Consider the following 20,709-nt stretch of genomic DNA (forward strand, 5'->3'; position numbering starts at 1 on the left):
GTTCAGGTTCAGCTCTCCTGAAGTATACTGAGAGGTGTTCAGGTTCAGCTCTCCTGAAGTATACTGAGAGGTGTTCAGGTTCAGCTCTCCTGAAGGATACTGACCGGTGTTCAGGTTCAGCTCTCCTGAAGGATACTGACAGGTGTTCAGGTTCAGCTCTCCTGAAGGATACTGACAGGTGTTCAGGTTCAGCTCTCCTGAAGGATACTGACCGGTGTTCAGGTTCAGGCACAGCTCTCCTGAAGGATACTGACAGGTGTTCAGGTTCAGCTCTCCTGAAGGATACTGACAGGTGTTCAGGCTCAGCTCTCCTGAAGGATACTGACCGGTGTTCAGGTTCAGCTCCCCTGAAGGATACTGACAGGCGTTCAGGTTCAGGCACAGCTCTCCTGAAGGATACTGACAGGTGTTCAGGTTCAGACACAGCTCCCCTGAAGGATACTGACAGGTGTTCAGGTTCAGGCACAGCTCTCCTGAAGGATACTGACAGGTGTTCAGGTTCAGGCACAGCTCCCCTGAAGGATACTGACAGGTGTTCAGGTTCAGGCACAGCTCTCCTGAAGGATACTGACAGGTGTTCAGGTTCAGGCACAGCTCCCCTGAAGGATACTGACAGGTGTTCAGGTTCAGGCACAGCTCTCCTGAAGGATACTGACAGGTGTTCAGGTTCAGGCACAGCTCCCCTGAAGGATACTGACAGGTGTTCAGGTTCAGGCACAGCTCTCCTGAAGGATACTGACAGGTGTTCAGGTTCAGGCACAGCTCCCCTGAAGGATACTGACAGGTGTTCAGGTTCAGGCACAGCTCTCCTGAAGGATACTGACAGGTGTTCAGGTTCAGGCACAGCTCCCCTGAAGGATACTGACAGGTGTTCAGGTTCAGGCACAGCTCCCCTGAAGGATACTGACAGGTGTTCAGGTTCAGGCACAGCTCTCCTGAAGGATACTGACAGGTGTTCAGGTTCAGGCACAGCTCCCCTGAAGGATACTGACCGGTGTTCAGGTTCAGGCACAGCTCCCCTGAAGGATACTGACCGGTGTTCAGGTTCAGGCACAGCTCTCCTGAAGGATACTGACAGGTGTTCAGGTTCAGGCACAGCTCCCCTGAAGGATACTGACCGGTGTTCAGGTTCAGGCACAGCTCCCCTGAAGGATACTGACAGGTGTTCAGGTTCAGGCACAGCTCCCCTGAAGGATACTGACAGGTGTTCAGGTTCAGGCACAGCTCTCCTGAAGGATACTGACAGGTGTTCAGGTTCAGGCACAGCTCCCCTGAAGGATACTGACCGGTGTTCAGGTTCAGGCACAGCTCCCCTGAAGGATACTGACAGGTGTTCAGGTTCAGGCACAGCTCTCCTGAAGGATACTGACAGGTGTTCAGGTTCAGGCACAGCTCCCCTGAAGGATACTGACCGGTGTTCAGGTTCAGGCACAGCTCCCCTGAAGGATACTGACCGGTGTTCAGGTTCAGGCACAGCTCTCCTGAAGGATACTGACCGGTGTTCAGGTTCAGCTCTCCTGAAGGATACTGACAGGTGTTCAGGTTCAGCTCTCCTGAAGGATACTGACCGGTGTTCAGGTTCAGCTCTCCTGAAGGATACTGACCGGTGTTCAGGTTCAGGCACAGCTCCCCTGAAGGATACTGACCGGTGTTCAGGTTCAGGCACAGCTCCCCTGAAGGATACTGACCGGTGTTCAGGTTCAGGCACAGCTCTCCTGAAGGATACTGACCGGTGTTCAGGTTCAGCTCTCCTGAAGGATACTGACCGGTGTTCAGGTTCAGCTCTCCTGAAGGATACTGACCGGTGTTCAGGTTCAGGCACAACAAGTTACATTATTATCTCAAAGTAGAGCTGCCTTCCATTTTGATGCTTGTATTTGTGTCAATCCAGAGATCATTATTTATTTTTTTAAACATGGTAGACCTGCTGATTCAAACGCTGCTCCTCCCTGTACTCCAGGTAAACATCATCCCCATCATTGCCAAGGCAGACACCATATCTAAGAGCGAGCTGCACAAGTTCAAGATCAAGATCATGTCAGAGCTGGTGAGCAACGGTGTTCAGATACACCAGTTCCCTACTGAGGACGAGGCTGTCACCGAGATCAACTCCTCCATGAATGTGAGTCTGACGCACACACACACACACACACGCACACACACACACACACACACACACACACACACACACACACACACACACACAATTATACACACACAAACATGGACACACACACACACACACAAAAAACACACCCTTGTCACATCACAGTGCAGTTGTCTATGCCAGGCACCTGTACACTGTAATCAGATTGCTTGCCTTCCTGATTTACTGTGACAGCCGAGGAGCCGATGATTGATTGATTGATTGATTGATTGAAAGAGACAACAGTGTCTTCCTCTTCTTCAATGCTTTAAAAAAAACACCAGCTTATTTGTGACACATTGCTGTGGTCTTGTGTTTTTAAACCACAAGTCATTGTGATATTATAACGGGGGTCATACATGCTCATGACAGTCCGATGATGCGTTATAGAGAGTTACTAAATGTTCCCATATTAAATTAAATCCTTTGTTCCAGGCCCATCTGCCCTTTGCTGTGGTGGGGAGTGTTGAGGAGGTTGAAGTGGGGAATAAGATGGTGAAAGCCAGACTGTACCCCTGGGGAACTGTACAGGGTAGGTAACCCTCTGATCCTGTACCCCTGGGGAACTGTACAGGGTAGGTATCTCTCTGATCCTGTACCCCTGGGGAACTGTACAGGGTAGGTATCTCTCTGATCCTGTACCCCTGGGGAACTGTACAGGGTAGGTATCTCTCTGATCCTGTACCCCTGGGGAACTGTACAGGGTAGGTATCTCTCTGATCCTGTACCCCTGGGGAACTGTACAGGGTAGGTATCTCTCTGATCCTGTACCCCTGGGGAAATGTACAGGGTAGGTATCTCTCTGATGCTGCACCCCTGGGGAACTGTACAGGGTAGGTATCTCTCTGATCCCGTACCCCTGGGGAACTGTACAGGGTAGGTATCTCTCTGATCCTGTACCCCTGGGGAACTGTACAGGGTAGGTATCTCTCTGATCCTGTACCCCTGGGGAACTGTACAGGGTAGGTATCTCTCTGATCCTGTACCCCTGGGGAACTGTACAGGGTAGGTATCTCTCTGATCCTGTACCCCTGGGGAACTATACAGGGTAGGTATCTATCTCTGATCCTGTACCCCTGGGGAACTGTACAGGGTAGGTATCTCTCTGATCCTGTACCCCTAGGGAACTGTACAGAGTAGGTATCTCTCTGATCCTGTACCCCTGGGGAACTGTACAGGGTAGGTATCTCTCTAATGATTCTGTACCCCTGGGGAACTGTACAGGGTAGGTATCTCTCTGATCCTGTACCCCTGGGGAACTGTACAGGGTAGGTATCTCTCTGATCCTGTACCCCTGGGGAACTGTACAGGGTAGGTATCTCTCTGATCCCGTACCCCTGGGGAACTATACAGGGTAGGTATCTCTCTGATCCCGTACCCCTGGGGAACTGTACAGGGTAGGTATCTCTCTGATCCCGTACCCCTGGGGAACTGTACAGGGTAGGTATCTCTCTGATCCTGTACCCCTGGGGAACTGTACAGGGTAGGTATCTCTCTGATCCTGTACCCCTGGGGAACTGTACAGGGTAGGTATCTCTCTGATCCTGTACCCCTGGGGAACTGTACAGGGTAGGTATCTCTCTGATCCTGTACCCCTGGGGAACTATACAGGGTAGGTATCTCTCTGATCCTGTACCCCTGGGGAACTGTACAGGGTAGGTATCTCTCTGATCCTGTACCCCTGGGGAACTATACAGGGTAGGTATCTCTCTGATCCTGTACCCCTGGGGAACTGTATGTGTATGTAGGTATCTCTCTGATCCTGTACCCCTGGGGAACTATACAGGGTAGGTATCTATCTGATCCCGTACCCCTGGGGATCTGTACAGGGTAGGTATCTCTCTGATCCCGTACCCCTGGGGAACTGTACAGGGTAGGTATCTCTCTGATCCTGTACCCCTGGGGAACTGTACAGGGTAGGTATCTCTCTGATCCTGTACCCCTGGGGAACTGTACAGGGTAGGTATCTCTCTGATCCTGTACCCCTGGGGAACTGTAGGTATCTCTCTGATCCTGTACCCCTGGGGAACTGTACAGGGTAGGTATCTCTCTGATCCTGTACCCCTGGGGAACTGTACAGGGTAGGTATCTCTCTGATCCTGTACCCCTGGGGAACTGTACAGGGTAGGTATCTCTCTAATGATTCTGTACCCCTGGGGAACTGTACAGGGTAGGTATCTCTCTGATCCTATACCCCTGGGGAACTGTACAGGGTAGGTATCTCTCTGATCCTATACCCCTAGGGAACTGTACAGGGTAGGTATCTCTCTGATCCTATACCCCTGGGGAACTGTACAGGGTAGGTATCTCTCTGATCCTGTACCCCTGGGGAACTGTACAGGGTAGGTATCTCTCTGATCCTGTACCCCTGGGGAACTGTACAGGGTAGGTATCTCTCTGATCCTGTACCCCTGGGGAACTGTACAGGGTAGGTAACCCTCTGATCCTGTACCCCTGGGGAACTGTACAGGGTAGGTATCTCTCTGATCCTGTACCCCTGGGGAACTGTACAGGGTAGGTATCTCTCTGATCCTGTACCCCTGGGGAACTGTACAGGGTAGGTATCTCTCTGATCCTGTACCCCTGGGGAACTGTACAGGGTAGGTATCTCTCTGATCCTGTACCCCTGGGGAACTGTACAGGGTAGGTATCTCTCTGATCCTGTACCCCTGGGGAACTGTACAGGGTAGGTATCTCTCTGATCCTGTACCACTGGGGAACTGTACAGGGTAGGTATCTCTCTGATCCTGTACCCCTGGGGAACTGTACAGGGTAGGTATCTCTCTGATCCTGTACCCCTGGGGAACTGTACAGGGTAGGTATCTCTCTGATCCTGTACCCCTGGGGAACTGTACAGGGTAGGTATCTCTCTGATCCTGTACCCCTGGGGAACTGTACAGGGTAGGTATCTCTCTGATCCTGTACCCCTGGGGAACTATACAGGGTAGGTATCTCTCTGATCCTGTACCCCTGGGGAACTATACAGGGTAGGTATCTCTCTGATCCTGTACCCCTGGGGAACTGTACAGGGTAGGTATCTCTCTGATCCTGTACCCCTGGGGAACTGTACAGGGTAGGTATCTCTCTGATCCTGTACCCCTGGGGAACTATACAGGGTAGGTATCTCTCTGATCCTGTACCCCTGGGGAACTGTACAGGGTAGGTATCTCTCTGATCCTGTACCCCTGGGGAACTGTACAGGGTAGGTATCTCTCTGATCCTGTACCCCTGGGGAACTATACAGGGTAGGTATCTCTCTGATCCTGTACCCCTGGGGAACTGTACAGGGTAGGTATCTCTCTGATCCTGTACCCCTGGGGAACTGTACAGGGTAGGTATCTCTCTAATGATTCTGTACCCCTGGGGAACTGTACAGGGTAGGTATCTCTCTGATTCTGTACCCCTGGGGAACTGTACAGGGTAGGTATCTCTCTGATCCTGTACCCCTGGGGAACTGTACAGGGTAGGTATCTCTCTAATGATTCTGTACCCCTGGGGAACTGTACAGGGTAGGTATCTCTCTGATCCTGTACCCCTGGGGAACTGTACAGGGTAGGTATCTCTCTAATGATTCTGTACATGTATTATACATTTATAGAACCATAAAAATAATTTGGAAAGTGGACAACACAGTAGCAGATCACACAGTAATTAAAAGTCAATTTACTACTACTGATGCAAAGCAGAGCAAGACCACAGAATCTATAGGCCTGGGGTAGAAAAGTGAATACACATCATCAATGCATCGATATTACGCAATCACTAGAGACCCATATCATTATTGCATCGATATTACGCAATCACTAGAGACCCATATCATTAAGGCATCGATATTAAGCAATCACTAGAGACCCATATCATTATTGCATCGATATTACGCAATCACTAGAGACCCATATCATTAATGCATCGATATTACGCAATCACTAGAGACCCATATCATTAATGCATCGATATTACGCAATCACTAGAGACCCATATCATCAATGCATCGATATTACGCAATCACTAGAGACCCATATCATTAATGCATCGATATTACGCAATCACTAGAGACCCATATCATTAATGCATCGATATTACGCAATCACTAGAGACCCATATCATTAAGGCATCGATATTACGCAATCACTAGAGACCCATATCATTATTGCATCGATATTACGCAATCACTAGAGACCCATATCATTAATGCATCGATATTACGCAATCACTAGAGACCCATATCATTAATGCATCGATATTACGCAATCACTAGAGACCCATATCATCAATGCATCGATATTATGCAATCACTAGAGACCCATATCATCAATGCATCGATATTACGCATTCACTAGAGACCCATATCATTATTGCATCGATATTACGCAATCACTAGAGACCCATATCATTAATGGATCGATATTACGCAATCACTAGAGACCCATATCATTAATGCATCGATATTACGCAATCACTAGAGACCCATATCATCAATGCATCGATATTACGCAATCACTAGAGACCCATATCATCAATGCATCGATATTACGCAATCACTAGAGACCCATATCATTAATGCATCGATATTACGCAATCACTAGAGACCCATATCATCAATGCATCGATATTACGCAATCACTAGAGACCCATATCATCAATGCATCGATATTACGCAATCACTAGAGACCCATATCATTAATGCATCGATATTACGCAATCACTAGAGACCCATATCATCAATGCATCGATATTACGCAATCACTAGAGACCCATATCATCAATGCCAATATAAAATAAGACTTTAATTGTTATTTTCTCAAATGCGTATTGTTTTTTACTTGCTATTGAATGACCAGTCCCTTTCAAACTATAAGGTATTTGTCACCATATTAAACCAACCATATAACCCAGTCCTGCTGTGTTGTGTTGATCAGTGGAGAACGAGAGCCACTGTGACTTTGTGAAGCTGAGAGAGATGTTGCTGAGAGTGAACATGGAAGACCTGAGAGAGCAGACTCACGCCAGACACTACGAGCTCTACAGACGCTGCAAACTGGAGGAGATGGGATTTACAGATACAGACCCCGACAACAAACCCTTTAGGTGAGACCAGCTCTTGTTCAATGTTACATAGCGGGCAGGTTGTCGACCCTTTTTTTGGCCTGAAGGTTTGTCATCAAATATGCAGAATATAAACTGAAATTAGACCAGTGTTAGAAGTGAAAATACAGCCAAAGCATCAGAACACCTAGATGTCCAGGGCCCGGCAACGACATCTACAGTCAGGAGCCCATGGACGTCTCACAGCAGTCAGACACAGTAATACACATTCTACAATGAAATATAGACACCCTATTCCCTACCTAGTGCACTACTTTTGACCAGGGAACCCTGTTCCCTATGTAGTGCACTATATAGGGAACAGGGTGCCATTTGCCATGCATCCATATGCCTGTTTAACTGTAACTACCTTGTCTTCCCTCACCAATCAGTCTGCAGGAGACGTATGAGGCCAAGAGGAAAGAGTTCCTGGGGGACCTGCAGCATAACGAGGACGACATGAGACAGATGTTTGTCAACAAGGTGAAGGAGACCGAGGCAGAGCTGAAAGTAAAGGAGAGGGAGGTAATCATTCACAAGGTGCTTCTGGGAGTTTGTTTTGTTTAGATGATGATGTTGTTCTGCTCCCTTTCATACTTGAACTCATCCTCATTTTGTGACTGTGTCTACAGTCATAACGTAACAGGGCATTTTGTGACTGTGTCTACATTCATAACGTAACAGGGCATTTTGTGACTGTGTCTACAGTCATAACGTAACAGGGCATTTTGGGACTGTGTCTACAGTCATAATGTAACAGGGCATTTTGTGACTGTGTCTACAGTCATAACGTAACAGGGCATTTTGGGACTGTGTCTACAGTCATAATGTAACAGGGCATTTTGGGACTGTGTCTACAGTCATAACGTAACAGGGCATTTTGTGACTGTGTCTACAGTCATAACGTAACAGGGCATTTTGTGACTGTGTCTACAGTCATAACGTAACAGGGCATTTTGGGACTGTGTCTACAGTCATAACGTAACAGGGCATTTTGTGACTGTGTCTACAGTCATAACGTAACAGGAACATTTTGGGACTGTGTCTACAGTCATAACGTAACAGGGCATTTTGTGACTGTGTCTACAGTCATAACGTAACAGGAACATTTTGGGACTGTGTCTACAGTCATAACATAACAGGGCATTTTGGGACTGTGTCTACAGTCATAACGTAACAGGGCATTTTGGGACTGTGTCTACAGTCATAACGTAACAGGGCATTTTGGGACTGTGTCTACAGTCATAATGTAACAGGGCATTTTGGGACTGTGTCTACAGTCATAACGTAACAGGGCATTTTGGGACTGTGTCTACAGTCATAACGTAACAGGGCATTTTGGGACTGTGTCTACAGTCATAACGTAACAGGGCATTTTGGGACTGTGTCTACAGTCATAACGTAACAGGGCATTTTGGGAGCAACAGTTTGGACCCTTTTCCTTTAGTCTGAACTGTTTGTTCAGTGCAGCGGTCCAGGACATTTCCCTGGATGTTCCTCTGCCTGTATTGTTACACGTTAAAGCACAAAGAGCCTATATGTTACCATGTTACCAACCCCTCCAATCCAGCTCCATGAGAGGTTTGAGCAGCTGAAGAGGATGCATCAGGAGGAGAAGAGGAATCTGGAGGAGAAGAGGAGCGATCTGGAGGAGGATATGAACGACTTCAACAGGAGGAAGGTGGCAGCTGAGACGCTGATGGGTCAGTCTCTACAGGGATCCTCACAACCATTCAGAAAGGACAAGAAGAAGTAAGTATTTTCTGTCTGTCTGTCTGTCTGTCTGTCTGTCTGTCTGTCTCTCTCTCTCTCTCTCTCTCTCTCTCTCTCTCTCTCTCCCTGTGTCTCTCTCTGTCTCTCTGTCTGTCGGTCTCTCTCTGTCTCTCTGTCTGTCTGTGTGTCGGTCTCTCTCTCTGTCTGTCTGTCTGTCTGTCGGTCTCTCTTTGTCTGTCTGTCTCTGTCTCTCTGTCTCTCTCTCTGTCTGTCTCTCTCTCTGTCTCTCTCTCTGTCGCTCTCTCTGTCTGTCTGTCGGTCTCTCTCTGTCTCTCTCTCTTTCTCTCTCTCTCTCTTTCTCTCTCTGTCTCTCTCTGTCTCTCTATGTCTCTCTCTCTGTCTCTCTCTCTGTCTGTCTGTCGGTCTCTCTCTCTCTCTCTCTCTCTCTCTCTCTTTGTCTGTCTATCGGTCTCTCTCTTTGTCTGTCTGTCTCTGTCTCTATGTCTCTCTCTCTGTCTCTCTTTCTGTCTCTCTCTGTCTCTCTCTCTGTCGCTCTCTCTGTCTGTCTGTCGGTCTCTCTCTGTCGGTCTCTCTCTGTCTCTCTCTCTCTCTCTCTCTCTCTGTCTCTCCCTTTGTCTGTCTGTTCAACTGATCAAACGCTATAGTAGCAGACACTACAGCCCTGAAGCTCTGGCCTAGTGTTCTGCTTGTCTCTATGGGACTGTCACTCGCACAGTTGCAGTCAGGAAGTGACTAATTATATAGCATTACAGTGCCAGGAGACATCTTGGCTTGGAAACTGTGATACGGGGGACGGATTGAGTCTGACATTGTTTTCCCAGACAGTGGAGGAGGTCACAGTTTGCCCTGTCACCGCCTGATTGCCTGATGCTTGTGGTTCTGCAACACACACACACACACACACACACACACACACACACACACACACACACACACACACACACACACACACACACACATACAAACACACACACACACACACACACACATACAAACACAATAACACACACACACTACACACCACCACCACCAGACCACCACCAGACCAGTCTCTGCATAGCGCGACCTGTCAGTCTCGATATCCGCTAGGCTGGGTCACTGATGTTTAGCTACACACAATATCAATTGATAGGGTAACACTAGTCTTCTCTCATAGCCTCAGTGTATGATAACACAAATCTGACTAGACTGTGATAACACCAGTCATATGTAGCTAGTGTTATCACAGAGGCTGTGGACTGTATGTGTCATTCACTGTTTGGGTGCTACCAGAAACATAGACTTGTCTGTGGGTGATGCTTTGATGGTTCAGAGTTAGACATCTTAGATGGTAGCTATTCAGTTCTGAGTTAGACATCTTAGACGGTAGCCTATTCAGTTCAGTTAGACATCTTAGATGGTAGCTATTCAGTTCAGAGTTAGACATCTTAGATGGTAGCTATTCAGTTCAGAGTTAGACATCTTAGATGGTAGCCTATTCAGTTCAGTTAGACATCTTAGACGGTAGCTATTCAGTTCAGAGTTAGACATCTTAGACGGTAGCTATTCGGTTCAGAGTTAGACATCTTAGATGGTAGCTATTCAGTTCAGTTAGACATCTTAGATGGTAGCCTATTCAGTTCTGAGTTAGACATCTTAGATGGTAGCCTATTCAGTTCAGTTAGACATCTTAGATGGTAGCCTATTCAGTTCAGAGTTAGACATCTTAGATGGTAGCCTATTCAGTTCAGTTAGACATCTTAGATGGTAGCTATTCAGTTCAGAGTTAGACATCTTAGATGGTAGCCTATTCAGTTCTGAGTTAGACATCTTAGATGGTAGCCTATTCAGTTCAGAGTTAGACATCTTAGATGGTAGCCTATTCAGTTCTGAGTTAGACATCTTAGATGGTAGCCTATTCAGTTCAGTTAGACATCTTAGATGGTAGCCTATTCAGTTCAGAGTTAGACATCTTAGATGGTAGCCTATTCAGTTCAGTTAGACATCTTAGATGGTAGCTATTCAGTTCAGAGTTAGACATCTTAGATGGTAGCCTATTCAGTTCTGAGTTAGACATCTTAGATGGTAGCCTATTCAGTTCAGAGTTAGACATCTTAGATGGTAGCCTATTCAGTTCAGTTAGACATCTTAGACGGTAGCTATTCAGTTCAGAGTTAGACATCTTAGATGGTAGCCTATTCAGTTCTGAGTTAGACATCTTAGATGGTAGCCTATTCAGTTCAGAGTTAGACATCTTAGATGGTAGCCTATTCAGTTCAGTTAGACATCTTAGACGGTAGCTATTCAGTTCAGAGTTAGACATCTTAGATGGTAGCCTATTCAGTTCAGAGTTAGACATCTTAGATGGTAGCCTATTCAGTTCAGAGTTAGACATCTTAGATGGTAGCCTATTCAGTTCAGAGTTAGACATCTTAGATGGTAGCTATTCAGTTCAGTTAGACATCTTAGATGGTAGCCTATTCAGTTCAGTTAGACATCTTAGATGGTAGCTATTAAGTTCAGTTAGACATCTTAGATGGTAGCCTATTCAGTTCAGAGTTAGACATCTTGCATAAAGAATATCAGTGGTTACAAGCTTCCGTCTGTATTTCAATCCCAATGTCAATCTGTCTATTGTAATGGAATAATGATCTCTCTCCTCAGACCAAAGAGAGATCTGTTGGACATTTAACTTCATAGAGTCTCCATGACAGGAAATGTTAAGCAGCACACTGATGAGGAGGAGAAAGTGTGAGGAAATATAACTATTGACTATGACTCTGCTGACACCATAGACTTGGCTGATTCACCAAGTTAATGTGGAGGTTATAGTGCCCACTATTGGACAGTTCCCACATTTCACATTATAACCAGTTCATTTTATTCGTAGAGAGATGGTCCCTGTTTTCTTTCTTTGTGCGAAGATGGACAGATCATAAAACGGTTTGGTTCGATCTGTAAAACAGAAACATCCATAATGTTGAAATGATTGCGATCATTGTTAACACACTATTCTCAAATTATTTTTGTTTTTTTGCATACTATTTTCTTCTTTTGATTTTCTATATATATATATATATATATATATATATATGTTCCTTTTACCATATTTTGGCCATGTTTTCTTTATTTCAGTTGATTCGTGGCACCACAACAACACCAAGGCAACCAGGAATGTGTCTCTTCATCACCATGGAAACAAGGGACTTATTTTATCTTCACTTTTTTTTCACTTCAGGGACTATTTCATTCTCAAATTGTATGAATGGACCCCAATGACACTTCTTTGACACTACATGTGAGAGAGCGAGCGAGATAAATGCGTGTGATGATGATGCGTTGGCTGTGAGCCGCTCTGTATTCAAGGATCAGAAAGATGACCTTACACAGTGGACTTCACGCACCGTGTCCAAAATGGCCCCCTATTCCCTACAGTATACATGTCTTGTGGAGTCAGCACTGGAGATCAAAGAGTGCATCCCAAATGGCCCACTATTCCCTCTATAAGTGCACTACTTTTGATAAGTGCAAAGTAGTGCACTTATATAGGGAATAGGGTGTAATTCAGGGCGCAGGCTTTCTCTCCAGTGCTGACTCCACAAGACGTGGAAAAACAAAACCTGTGGACTCAGTTATGAAAACTTTTAGTGTACGTTGTTTTACGTTCCTGGTGTGAATGTGTCCATCTGAATCTACCATCTGAAACGCACATAGACATTAAAACCAGGAAAACGTAACGCATGTGTTATCCCCAGCAGAAACATGACTAGGACTGTTTTACTGTTGCTAGGAAGAAAGAATGTATAGTTCTATCTCGGTTTCCAAACTGCTTCTGAAACAGCAAGAGCTTGCCTTCCAGGCTAATATAGTTCTACCCATCATTGCGTCAAATATTGACTGTGAACTGTGAACTGTGTGTGTGTGTGTGTGTGTGTGTGTGTGTGTGTGTGTGTGTGTGTGTGTGTGTGTGTGTGTGTGTGTGTGTGTGTGTGTGTGTGTGTGTGTGTGTGTGTGTTAATTTGTATGTGTGTATTAATTAAGTGATAAGGCCAGAGAAGACCGTTTTTGGAGGATATATTTTACACAATGGGCTACCAACATATTAAAATAACGATTTACATATTTTCATTAAAAAAAAAGTGTATTTTGACGAATTCATTCATACTATTTCATCTTTCCACGAGATATAGTCCTGACACAAATTTAAGGTTGCTCCCCAATCCAGCTGATTGCTGGTCGTTCGTTCTATCGGTTTGGTTGCCAGAGATGCGACCCAGTCGTTAAGTCTTTTTGTTCTGTATCTATAGACCCAGTCGTTAAGTCTTTTTGTTCTGTATCTATAGACCCAGTCATTAAGTATGGACCCAGTCGTCCAGTATGTTATGATGCTGTAGCTAGGTAGATTCCAGTATGTTATGCTGTAGCTAGGTAGATTCCAGTATGTTATGCTGTAGCTAGGTAGATTCCAGTATGTTATGATGCTATAGCTAGGTAGATTCCAGTATGTTATGCTGTAGCTAGGTAGATTCCAGTATGTTATGCTGTAGCTAGGTAGATTCCAGTATGTTATGATGTAGCTAGGTAGATTCCAGTATGTTATGATGCTATAGCTAGGTAGATTCCAGTATGTTATGCTGTAGCTAGGTAGAGTCAAGTGTGTTATACTGTAGATAGGTAGAATCCAGTATGTTATACTGTAGCTAGGTAGAGTCCAGTATGTTATGATGATGTAGCTAGGTAGAGTCCAGTATGTTATGATGCTGTAGCTAGGTAGAGTCCAGTTTGTTATAGTGTAGCTAGGTAGAGTCCAGTATGTAATGATGCTGTAGCTAGGTAGAGTCCAGTATGTTATGATACTGTAGCTAGGTAGTGTCCCGTATGTTATACTGTAGCTAGGTAGAATCCAGTATGTTATGCTGTAGCTAGGTAGAGTCAAGTATGTTATGATGCTGTAGCTAGGTAGAGTCCAGTATGTTATGCTGTAGCTAGGTAGAGTCCAGTATGTTATGATACTGTAGCTAGGTAGTGTCCAGTATGTTATACGGTAGCTAGGTAGAGTCCAGTATGTTATGATACTGTAGCTAGGTAGAATCCAGTATGTTATAATGCTGTAGCTAGGTAGAATCCAGTATGTTGTACTGTAGCTAGGCAGAATCCAGTATGTTATACTGTAGCTAGGTAGAATCCAGTATGTTATACTGTAGCTAGGTAGAGTCCAGTATGTTATGATGCTGTAGCTAGGTAGAGTCCAGTATGTTATACTGTAGCTAGGTAGAATCCAGTATGTTATACTGTAGCTAGGTAGAGTCCAGTATGTTATGATGCTGTAGCTAGGTAGAGTCCAGTTTGTTATCATGCTGTAGCGTGGTAGAGTCCAGTATATTATGCTGTAGCTTGGTAGAGTCCAGTTTGTTATACAGTAGCTAGGTAGAATCCAGTATGTTATGCTGTAGCTTGGTAGAATCTAGTATGTTATGTTGTAGCTAGGTATAATCTAGTATGTTATGCTGTAGCTAGGTAGAGTCCAGTATGTTATACTGTAGCTAGGTAGAATCCAGTATGTTATACTGTAGCTAGGTAGAATCCAGTATATTATACTGTAGCTAGGTAGAGTCCAGTATGTTATGATGCTGTAGCTAGGTAGAGTCCAGTATGTTATACTGTAGCTAGGTATAATCTAGTATGTTATGCTGTAGCTAGGTAGAGTCCAATATGTTATGATGCTGTAGCTAGGTAGAGTCCAGTATGTTATGCTGTAGCTAGGTAGAATCTAGTATGTTATGCTGTAGCTAGGTAGAGTCCAGTATGTTATAATGCTGTAGCTAGGTAGAGTCCAGTATGTTATGCTGTAGCTAGGAATATTCCAGTATGTTATGATGCTGTAGCTAGGTAGATTCCAGTATGTTATGCTGTAGCTAGGTAGATTCCAGTATGTTATGATGCTGTAGCTAGGTAGATTCCAGTATGTTATGATGCTGTAGCTTGGTAGATTCCAGTATGTTATACTGTAGCTAGGTATAATCTAGTATGTTATGCTGTAGCTAGGTAGAGTCCAGTATGTTATGATGCTGTAGCTAGGTAGAGTCCAGTATGTTATGCTGTAGCTAGGTAGAATCTAGTATGTTATGCTGTAGCTAGGTAGAGTCCAGTATGTTATAATGCTGTAGCTAGGTAGAGTCCAGTATGTTATGCTGTAGCTAGGAAGATTCCAGTATGTTATGATGCTGTAGCTAGGTAGATTCCAGTATGTTATGATGCTGTAGCTTGGTAGATTCCAGTATGTTATACTGTAGCTAGGTATAATCTAGTATGTTATGCTGTAGCTAGGTAGAGTCCAGTATGTTATTATGCTGTAGCTAGGTAGAGTCCAGTATGTTATGCTGTCGCTAGGTAGAATCCTGTATGTTATACTGTAGCTAGGTAGAATCCAGTATGTTATACTGTAGATAGGTAGAGTCCAGTATGTTATGATGCTGTAGCTAGGTAGAGTCCAGTATGTTATGCTGTAGCTAGGTAGAGTCCAGTATGTTATGCTGTAGCTAGGTAGAGTCCAGTATGTTATGCTGTAGCTAGGTAGATTCCAGTATGTTATGATGCTGTAGCTAGGTAGATTCCAGTATATTATGATGCTGTAGCGAGGTAGAGTCCAGTATGTTATGCTGTAGCTAGGTAGATTCCAGTATGTTATGATACTGTTGCTAGGTAGATTCCAGTATGTTATGATGCTGTAGCTTGGTAGATTCCAGTATGTTATACTGTAGCTAGGTATAATCTAGTATGTTATGCTGTAGCTAGGTAGATTCCAGTATGTTATTATGCTGTAGCTAGGTAGAGTCCAGTATGTTATGATGCTGTAGCTATGTAGAGTCCAGTATGTTATGCTGTAGCTAGGTAGAGTCCAGTATGTTATGCTGTAGCTAGGTAGAGTCCAGTATGTTATGCTGTAGCTAGGTAGAGTGCAGTATGTTATGCTGTAGCTAGGTAGAGTCCAGTATGTTATGCTGTAGCTATGTAGAGTCCAGTATGTTATGCTGTAGCTATGTAGAGTCCAGTATGTTATGCTGTAGCTAGGTAGAGTCCAGTATGTTATGCTGTAGCTAGGTAGAGTCCAGTATGTTATGATGCTGTAGCTAGGTAGAATCCTGTATGTTATGCTGTAGCTAGGTAGAATCCAGTATGTTATACTGTAGATAGGTAGAGTCCAGTATGTTATGATGCTGTAGCTAGGTAGAGTCCAGTATGTTATGCTGTAGCTAGGTAGAGTCCAGTATGTTATGATGCTGTAGCTAGGTAGAGTCCAGTATGTTATGCTGTAGCTAGGTAGATTCCAGTATGTTATGATGCTGTAGCTAGGTAGATTCCAGTATATTATGATGCTGTAGCGAGGTAGAGTCCAGTATGTTATACTGTAGCTAGGTAGATTCCAGTATGTTATGATGCTGTTCCTAGGTAGAGTCCAGTATGTTATGCTGTAGCTAGGTCGAGTACAGTATGTTATGCTGTAGCTAGGTAGAGTACAGTATGTTATGCTGTAGCTAGGTAGAGTCCAGTATGTTATGCTGTAGCTAGGTAGAGTCCAGTATGTTATGCTGTAGCTAGGTAGATTCCAGTATGTTATGATGCTGTAGCTAGGTAGATTCCAGTATATTATGATGCTGTAGCGAGGTAGAGTCCAGTATGTTATGCTGTAGCTAGGTAGATTCCAGTATGTTATGATACTGTTGCTAGGTAGATTCCAGTATGTTATGATGCTGTAGCTTGGTAGATTCCAGTATGTTATACTGTAGCTAGGTAGATTCCAGTATGTTATGATGCTGTTCCTAGGTAGAGTCCAGTATGTTATGCTGTAGCTAGGTCGAGTACAGTATGTTATGCTGTAGCTAGGTAGAGTACAGTATGTTATGCTGTAGCTAGGTAGAGTCCAGTATGTTATGCTGTAGCTAGGTAGAGTCCAGTATGTTATGCTGTAGCTAGGTAGAGTGCAGTATGTTATGCTGTAGCTAGGTAGAGTCCAGTATGTTATGCTGTAGCTATGTAGAGTCCAGTATGTTATGCTGTAGCTAGGTAGAGTCCAGTATGTTATGCTGTAGCTAGGAAGATTCCAGTATGTTATGATGCTGTAGCTAGGTAGATTCCAGTATGTTATGATGCTGTAGCTTGGTAGATTCCAGTATGTTATACTGTAGCTAGGTATAATCTAGTATGTTATGCTGTAGCTAGGTAGAGTCCAGTATGTTATTATGCTGTAGCTAGGTAGAGTCCAGTATGTTATGATGCTGTAGCTAGGTAGAATCCTGTATGTTATACTGTAGCTAGGTAGAATCCAGTATGTTATACTGTAGCTAGGTAGAGTCCAGTATGTTATGATGCTGTAGCTAGGTAGAGTCCAGTATGTTATGCTGTAGCTAGGTAGAGTCCAGTATGTTATGATGCTGTAGCTAGGTAGAGTCCAGTATGTTATGCTGTAGCTAGGTAGATTCCAGTATGTTATGATGCTGTAGCTAGGTAGATTCCAGTATATTATGATGCTGTAGCGAGGTAGAGTCCAGTATGTTATGCTGTAGCTAGGTAGATTCCAGTATGTTATGATACTGTTGCTAGGTAGATTCCAGTATGTTATGATGCTGTATCTTGGTAGATTCCAGTATGTTATACTGTAGCTAGGTATAATCTAGTATGTTATGCTGTAGCTAGGTAGATTCCAGTATGTTATGATGCTGTTCCTAGGTAGAGTCCAGTATGTTATGCTGTAGCTAGGTCGAGTACAGTATGTTATGCTGTAGCTAGGTAGAGTACAGTATGTTATGATGCTGTTGCTAGGTAGATTCCAGTATGTTATGATGCTGTAGTGAGGTAGAAGTCAAGTATTATCTATTATAATAATAATAATAATAATGTATTATATTTCTATAGCGCTTTTCATAGAATCTCAAAGCACTGCAAGTGCAGAAAAACAAGCAAGCAATGTAACATAACACGTTAACCAATAAAGAGTCTCTGAAAGCTGTATCCTCTGAAAATAGAGAAGGTCAGTTCAGAGACAGGGTCAGTTCAGAGACAGGGTCAGTTCAGAGACAGGGTCAGTTCAGAGACAGGGTCAGTTCAGAGACAAGGTCAGTTCAGAGACAGGGTCAGTTCAGAGACAGGGTCAGTTCAGAGACAGGGTCAGTTCAGAGACAGGGTCAGTTCAGAGACAAGGTCAGTTCAGAGACAAGGTCAGTTCAGAGACAGGGTCAGTTCAGAGAGAAGGTCAGTTCAGGGTTTGAGCAGAGAGAACTGGTCAGAGGATGGTAGAGGATGGTGATGGAGTCTGCTGATGATCTTGTAGTGGGAAAGTCTGGGAACCAGCCGGAGTCTTACAGCCACTGCTGAATTTCTCCTCTTCCACTCTGTGTAACACTGATGCCTCAGCAGCTCTGGGCGCCAGAAAGCTCACCACACAAAGTTCAAGAATAAGTAGCCAGTCGTCCTCACTAGAAGCCCTCCGCACTGCTGTATTCCTCTCTGTTATTCCTCTCACACCACTCCTCAAATTATATTCTTAGTTGATCAGGAATTAGCAGCCAAAGAAAAAAGCTTGTACTGCGTCCAGATGCATAATTCAAATAAAAAACATTAGCCATTTAGCTAGCTAGCCAAGACAAAAAATGTTAACCTGTCAGTCAATCCGCAAAGCCATGGCTCAAAAACACCAGTTTGTCACGTCTGTTGAAATGATCGGATCAAGGTGCAGCGTGGGTAGGCATACGTTTTACTTTTATTTAAATGACACAGAAAAAACAAAACAAATTATGAACGTAAAGCTACAGGCAGTACAGCCCACAACTACACACAAACATAGTCAATATCCCACAAACTAAAGGTGGGAAAAAGGCTGCCTAAGTATGATCCCCAATCAGAGACAACGATAGACAGCTGCCTCTGATTGGGATCTAAACCCGGCCAACAAAGAAATAGAAAAACTAGAATGCCCACCCAAATCACACCCAAACCGACCTAACCAAATAGAGAAATAAAAAGGCTCTCTAAGGTCAGGGCGTGACACAGCTATAAAAACTCAATGTTATCAAAAACAAAAGAGATGATTTAAAAAATCAACAATTAAAAACACCTACAAAACAACTAAATATGTACACATTTACAGGAGCTCTGTGCTTAGGCTGCTAATAGGGCACCATGGCAACTAAACTCAGCAAAAAAAGAAACGTCCCTTTTTCAGGACCCTGTCTTTCAAAGATGATTCGTAAAAATCCAAATAGCTTCACAGATCTTCATTGTAAAGGGTTTAAACACTGTTTCCCATACTGACTCTGAAAAACACCAAAAGAAAGATTGCCCAGGGTTCCTGCTCATCTGCGTGAACGTGCCTTAGGCATGCTGCAAGGAGGCATGAGGACTGCATATGTGGACAGGGCAATAAATTGCAATGTCCGTCCATCACACCTGCGGGACAGGTACAGGATGGCAACAACAACTGCCCGAGTTACACCAGGAATGCACATTCCCTCCATCAGTGCTCAGACTGTCCGCAATAGGCTGAGAGAGGCTGGACTGAGGGCTTGTAGGCCTGTTGTAACGCAGGTCCTCACCAGACATCACCGGCAACAACGTTGCCTATGGGCACAAACCCACCATCGCTGGACAAGACAGGACTGGCAAAAAGTGCTCTTCACTGACGAGTCGTGGTTTTGTCTCACCAGGGGTGATGGTCGGATTCGCATTTATCATCGAAGGAGTGACCGTTACACCAAGGCCTGTACTCTGGAGCGGGAGCGATTTGGAGGTGGAGGGTCCGTCATGGTCTGGGGCGGTGTGTCATAGCATCATCGGACTGAGCTTGTTGTCATTGCAGGCAATCTCAACACTGTGCATTACAGGGAAGACATCCTCTTCCCTGATATGGTACCCTTCCTGCAGGCTCATCCTGACATGACGCTCCAGCATGACAATGCCACCTGCCATACTGCTTGTTCTGTGCGTGATTTCCGGCAAGACAGGAAAGTCATTGTTCTGCCATGGCCAGCGAAGAGCCCGGATCTCAATCCCATTGAGCACGTCTGGGACCTGTTGGATCAGAGGGTGAGGGCTAGGGCCATTCTCCCCAGAAATGTCCGGGAACTTGCAGGTGCCTTGGTGGAAGAGTGGGGTAACATCTCACAGCAAGAACTGGCAAATCGGGTGCAGTCCATGAGGAGGAGAAGCACTGCAGTACTTAATGCAGCTGGTGGCCACACCAGATACTGACTGTTACTTTTGATTTTGACCCTCCCTTTGTTCAGGGACACATTATTCCATTTCTGTTAGTCACATGTCTGTGGAACTTGTTCAGTTTATGTCTCAGTTGTTGAATCTTGTCATGTTCATACAAATATTTACCCGTGTTAAGTTTGCTGAAAATAAACTCAGTTGACAGTGAGAGGACGTTTCTTTTTTTAATACAATGCAATAAGGGTGAAAGCGACCATTCTATACAATTGAATTCAATATGTAAAGGTAAAAAGTTGAGAGGAGATATGGTTTCCAGAGCTGAAGGACATGCCTCTGACTGCTAGTGTTACATCTCTGAATGTTACTGTTAAAGGGAAGGAGAAGACCTCTGTATGCCTTTTCATTCCAATCAAGAAGTTAAAGGGAATTCACTTGGGACGTGAATGCATTGTTCTGGGACTTCGGAAGGCGAATCATGGTTTTATCAATGCTGTGTATTTGCAGCCTATAATGAATGTATAGATACAATTCATGAGTTTTTACCAGCCACACTGATC

At 44.5% G+C, this 20,709-nt stretch overlaps 2 protein-coding genes across 4 annotated transcripts in view; one reads left to right on the forward strand and one right to left on the reverse strand.

The window, feature by feature from the left end:
* LOC110489166 (growth/differentiation factor 9) overlaps positions 1–20,709 on the reverse strand; it is a 111,387-nt gene that overhangs the window by 21,899 nt on the left and 68,779 nt on the right. The window lies entirely within an intron of this gene.
* LOC110487785 (septin-8-A) overlaps positions 1–20,709 on the forward strand; it is a 35,974-nt gene that overhangs the window by 8,767 nt on the left and 6,498 nt on the right. Inside the window, exons 5-10 of one of the 3 annotated variants that reach the window (XM_036943377.2) lie at positions 1,961–2,122; positions 2,582–2,678; positions 7,066–7,234; positions 7,624–7,756; positions 8,802–8,983; positions 12,080–12,175. In XM_036943377.2, coding sequence (XP_036799272.1) covers positions 1,961–2,122; positions 2,582–2,678; positions 7,066–7,234; positions 7,624–7,756; positions 8,802–8,983; positions 12,080–12,083 — 747 coding nt within the window. In that variant the 3' untranslated portion in view covers positions 12,084–12,175. Of the gene's footprint in view, positions 1–1,960; positions 2,123–2,581; positions 2,679–7,065; positions 7,235–7,623; positions 7,757–8,801; positions 8,988–12,079; positions 12,176–20,709 lie in introns of those variants that run through there. The other 2 variants (XM_036943376.2, XM_090198813.1) reach the window with 2 other exon arrangements.

The sequence above is a fragment of the Oncorhynchus mykiss genome, chromosome 14, assembly GCF_057628025.1.
Source record: "Oncorhynchus mykiss isolate SJ-2025 chromosome 14, ASM5762802v1, whole genome shotgun sequence".
NCBI classification, from domain to species: Eukaryota; Metazoa; Chordata; class Actinopteri; order Salmoniformes; family Salmonidae; genus Oncorhynchus; species Oncorhynchus mykiss.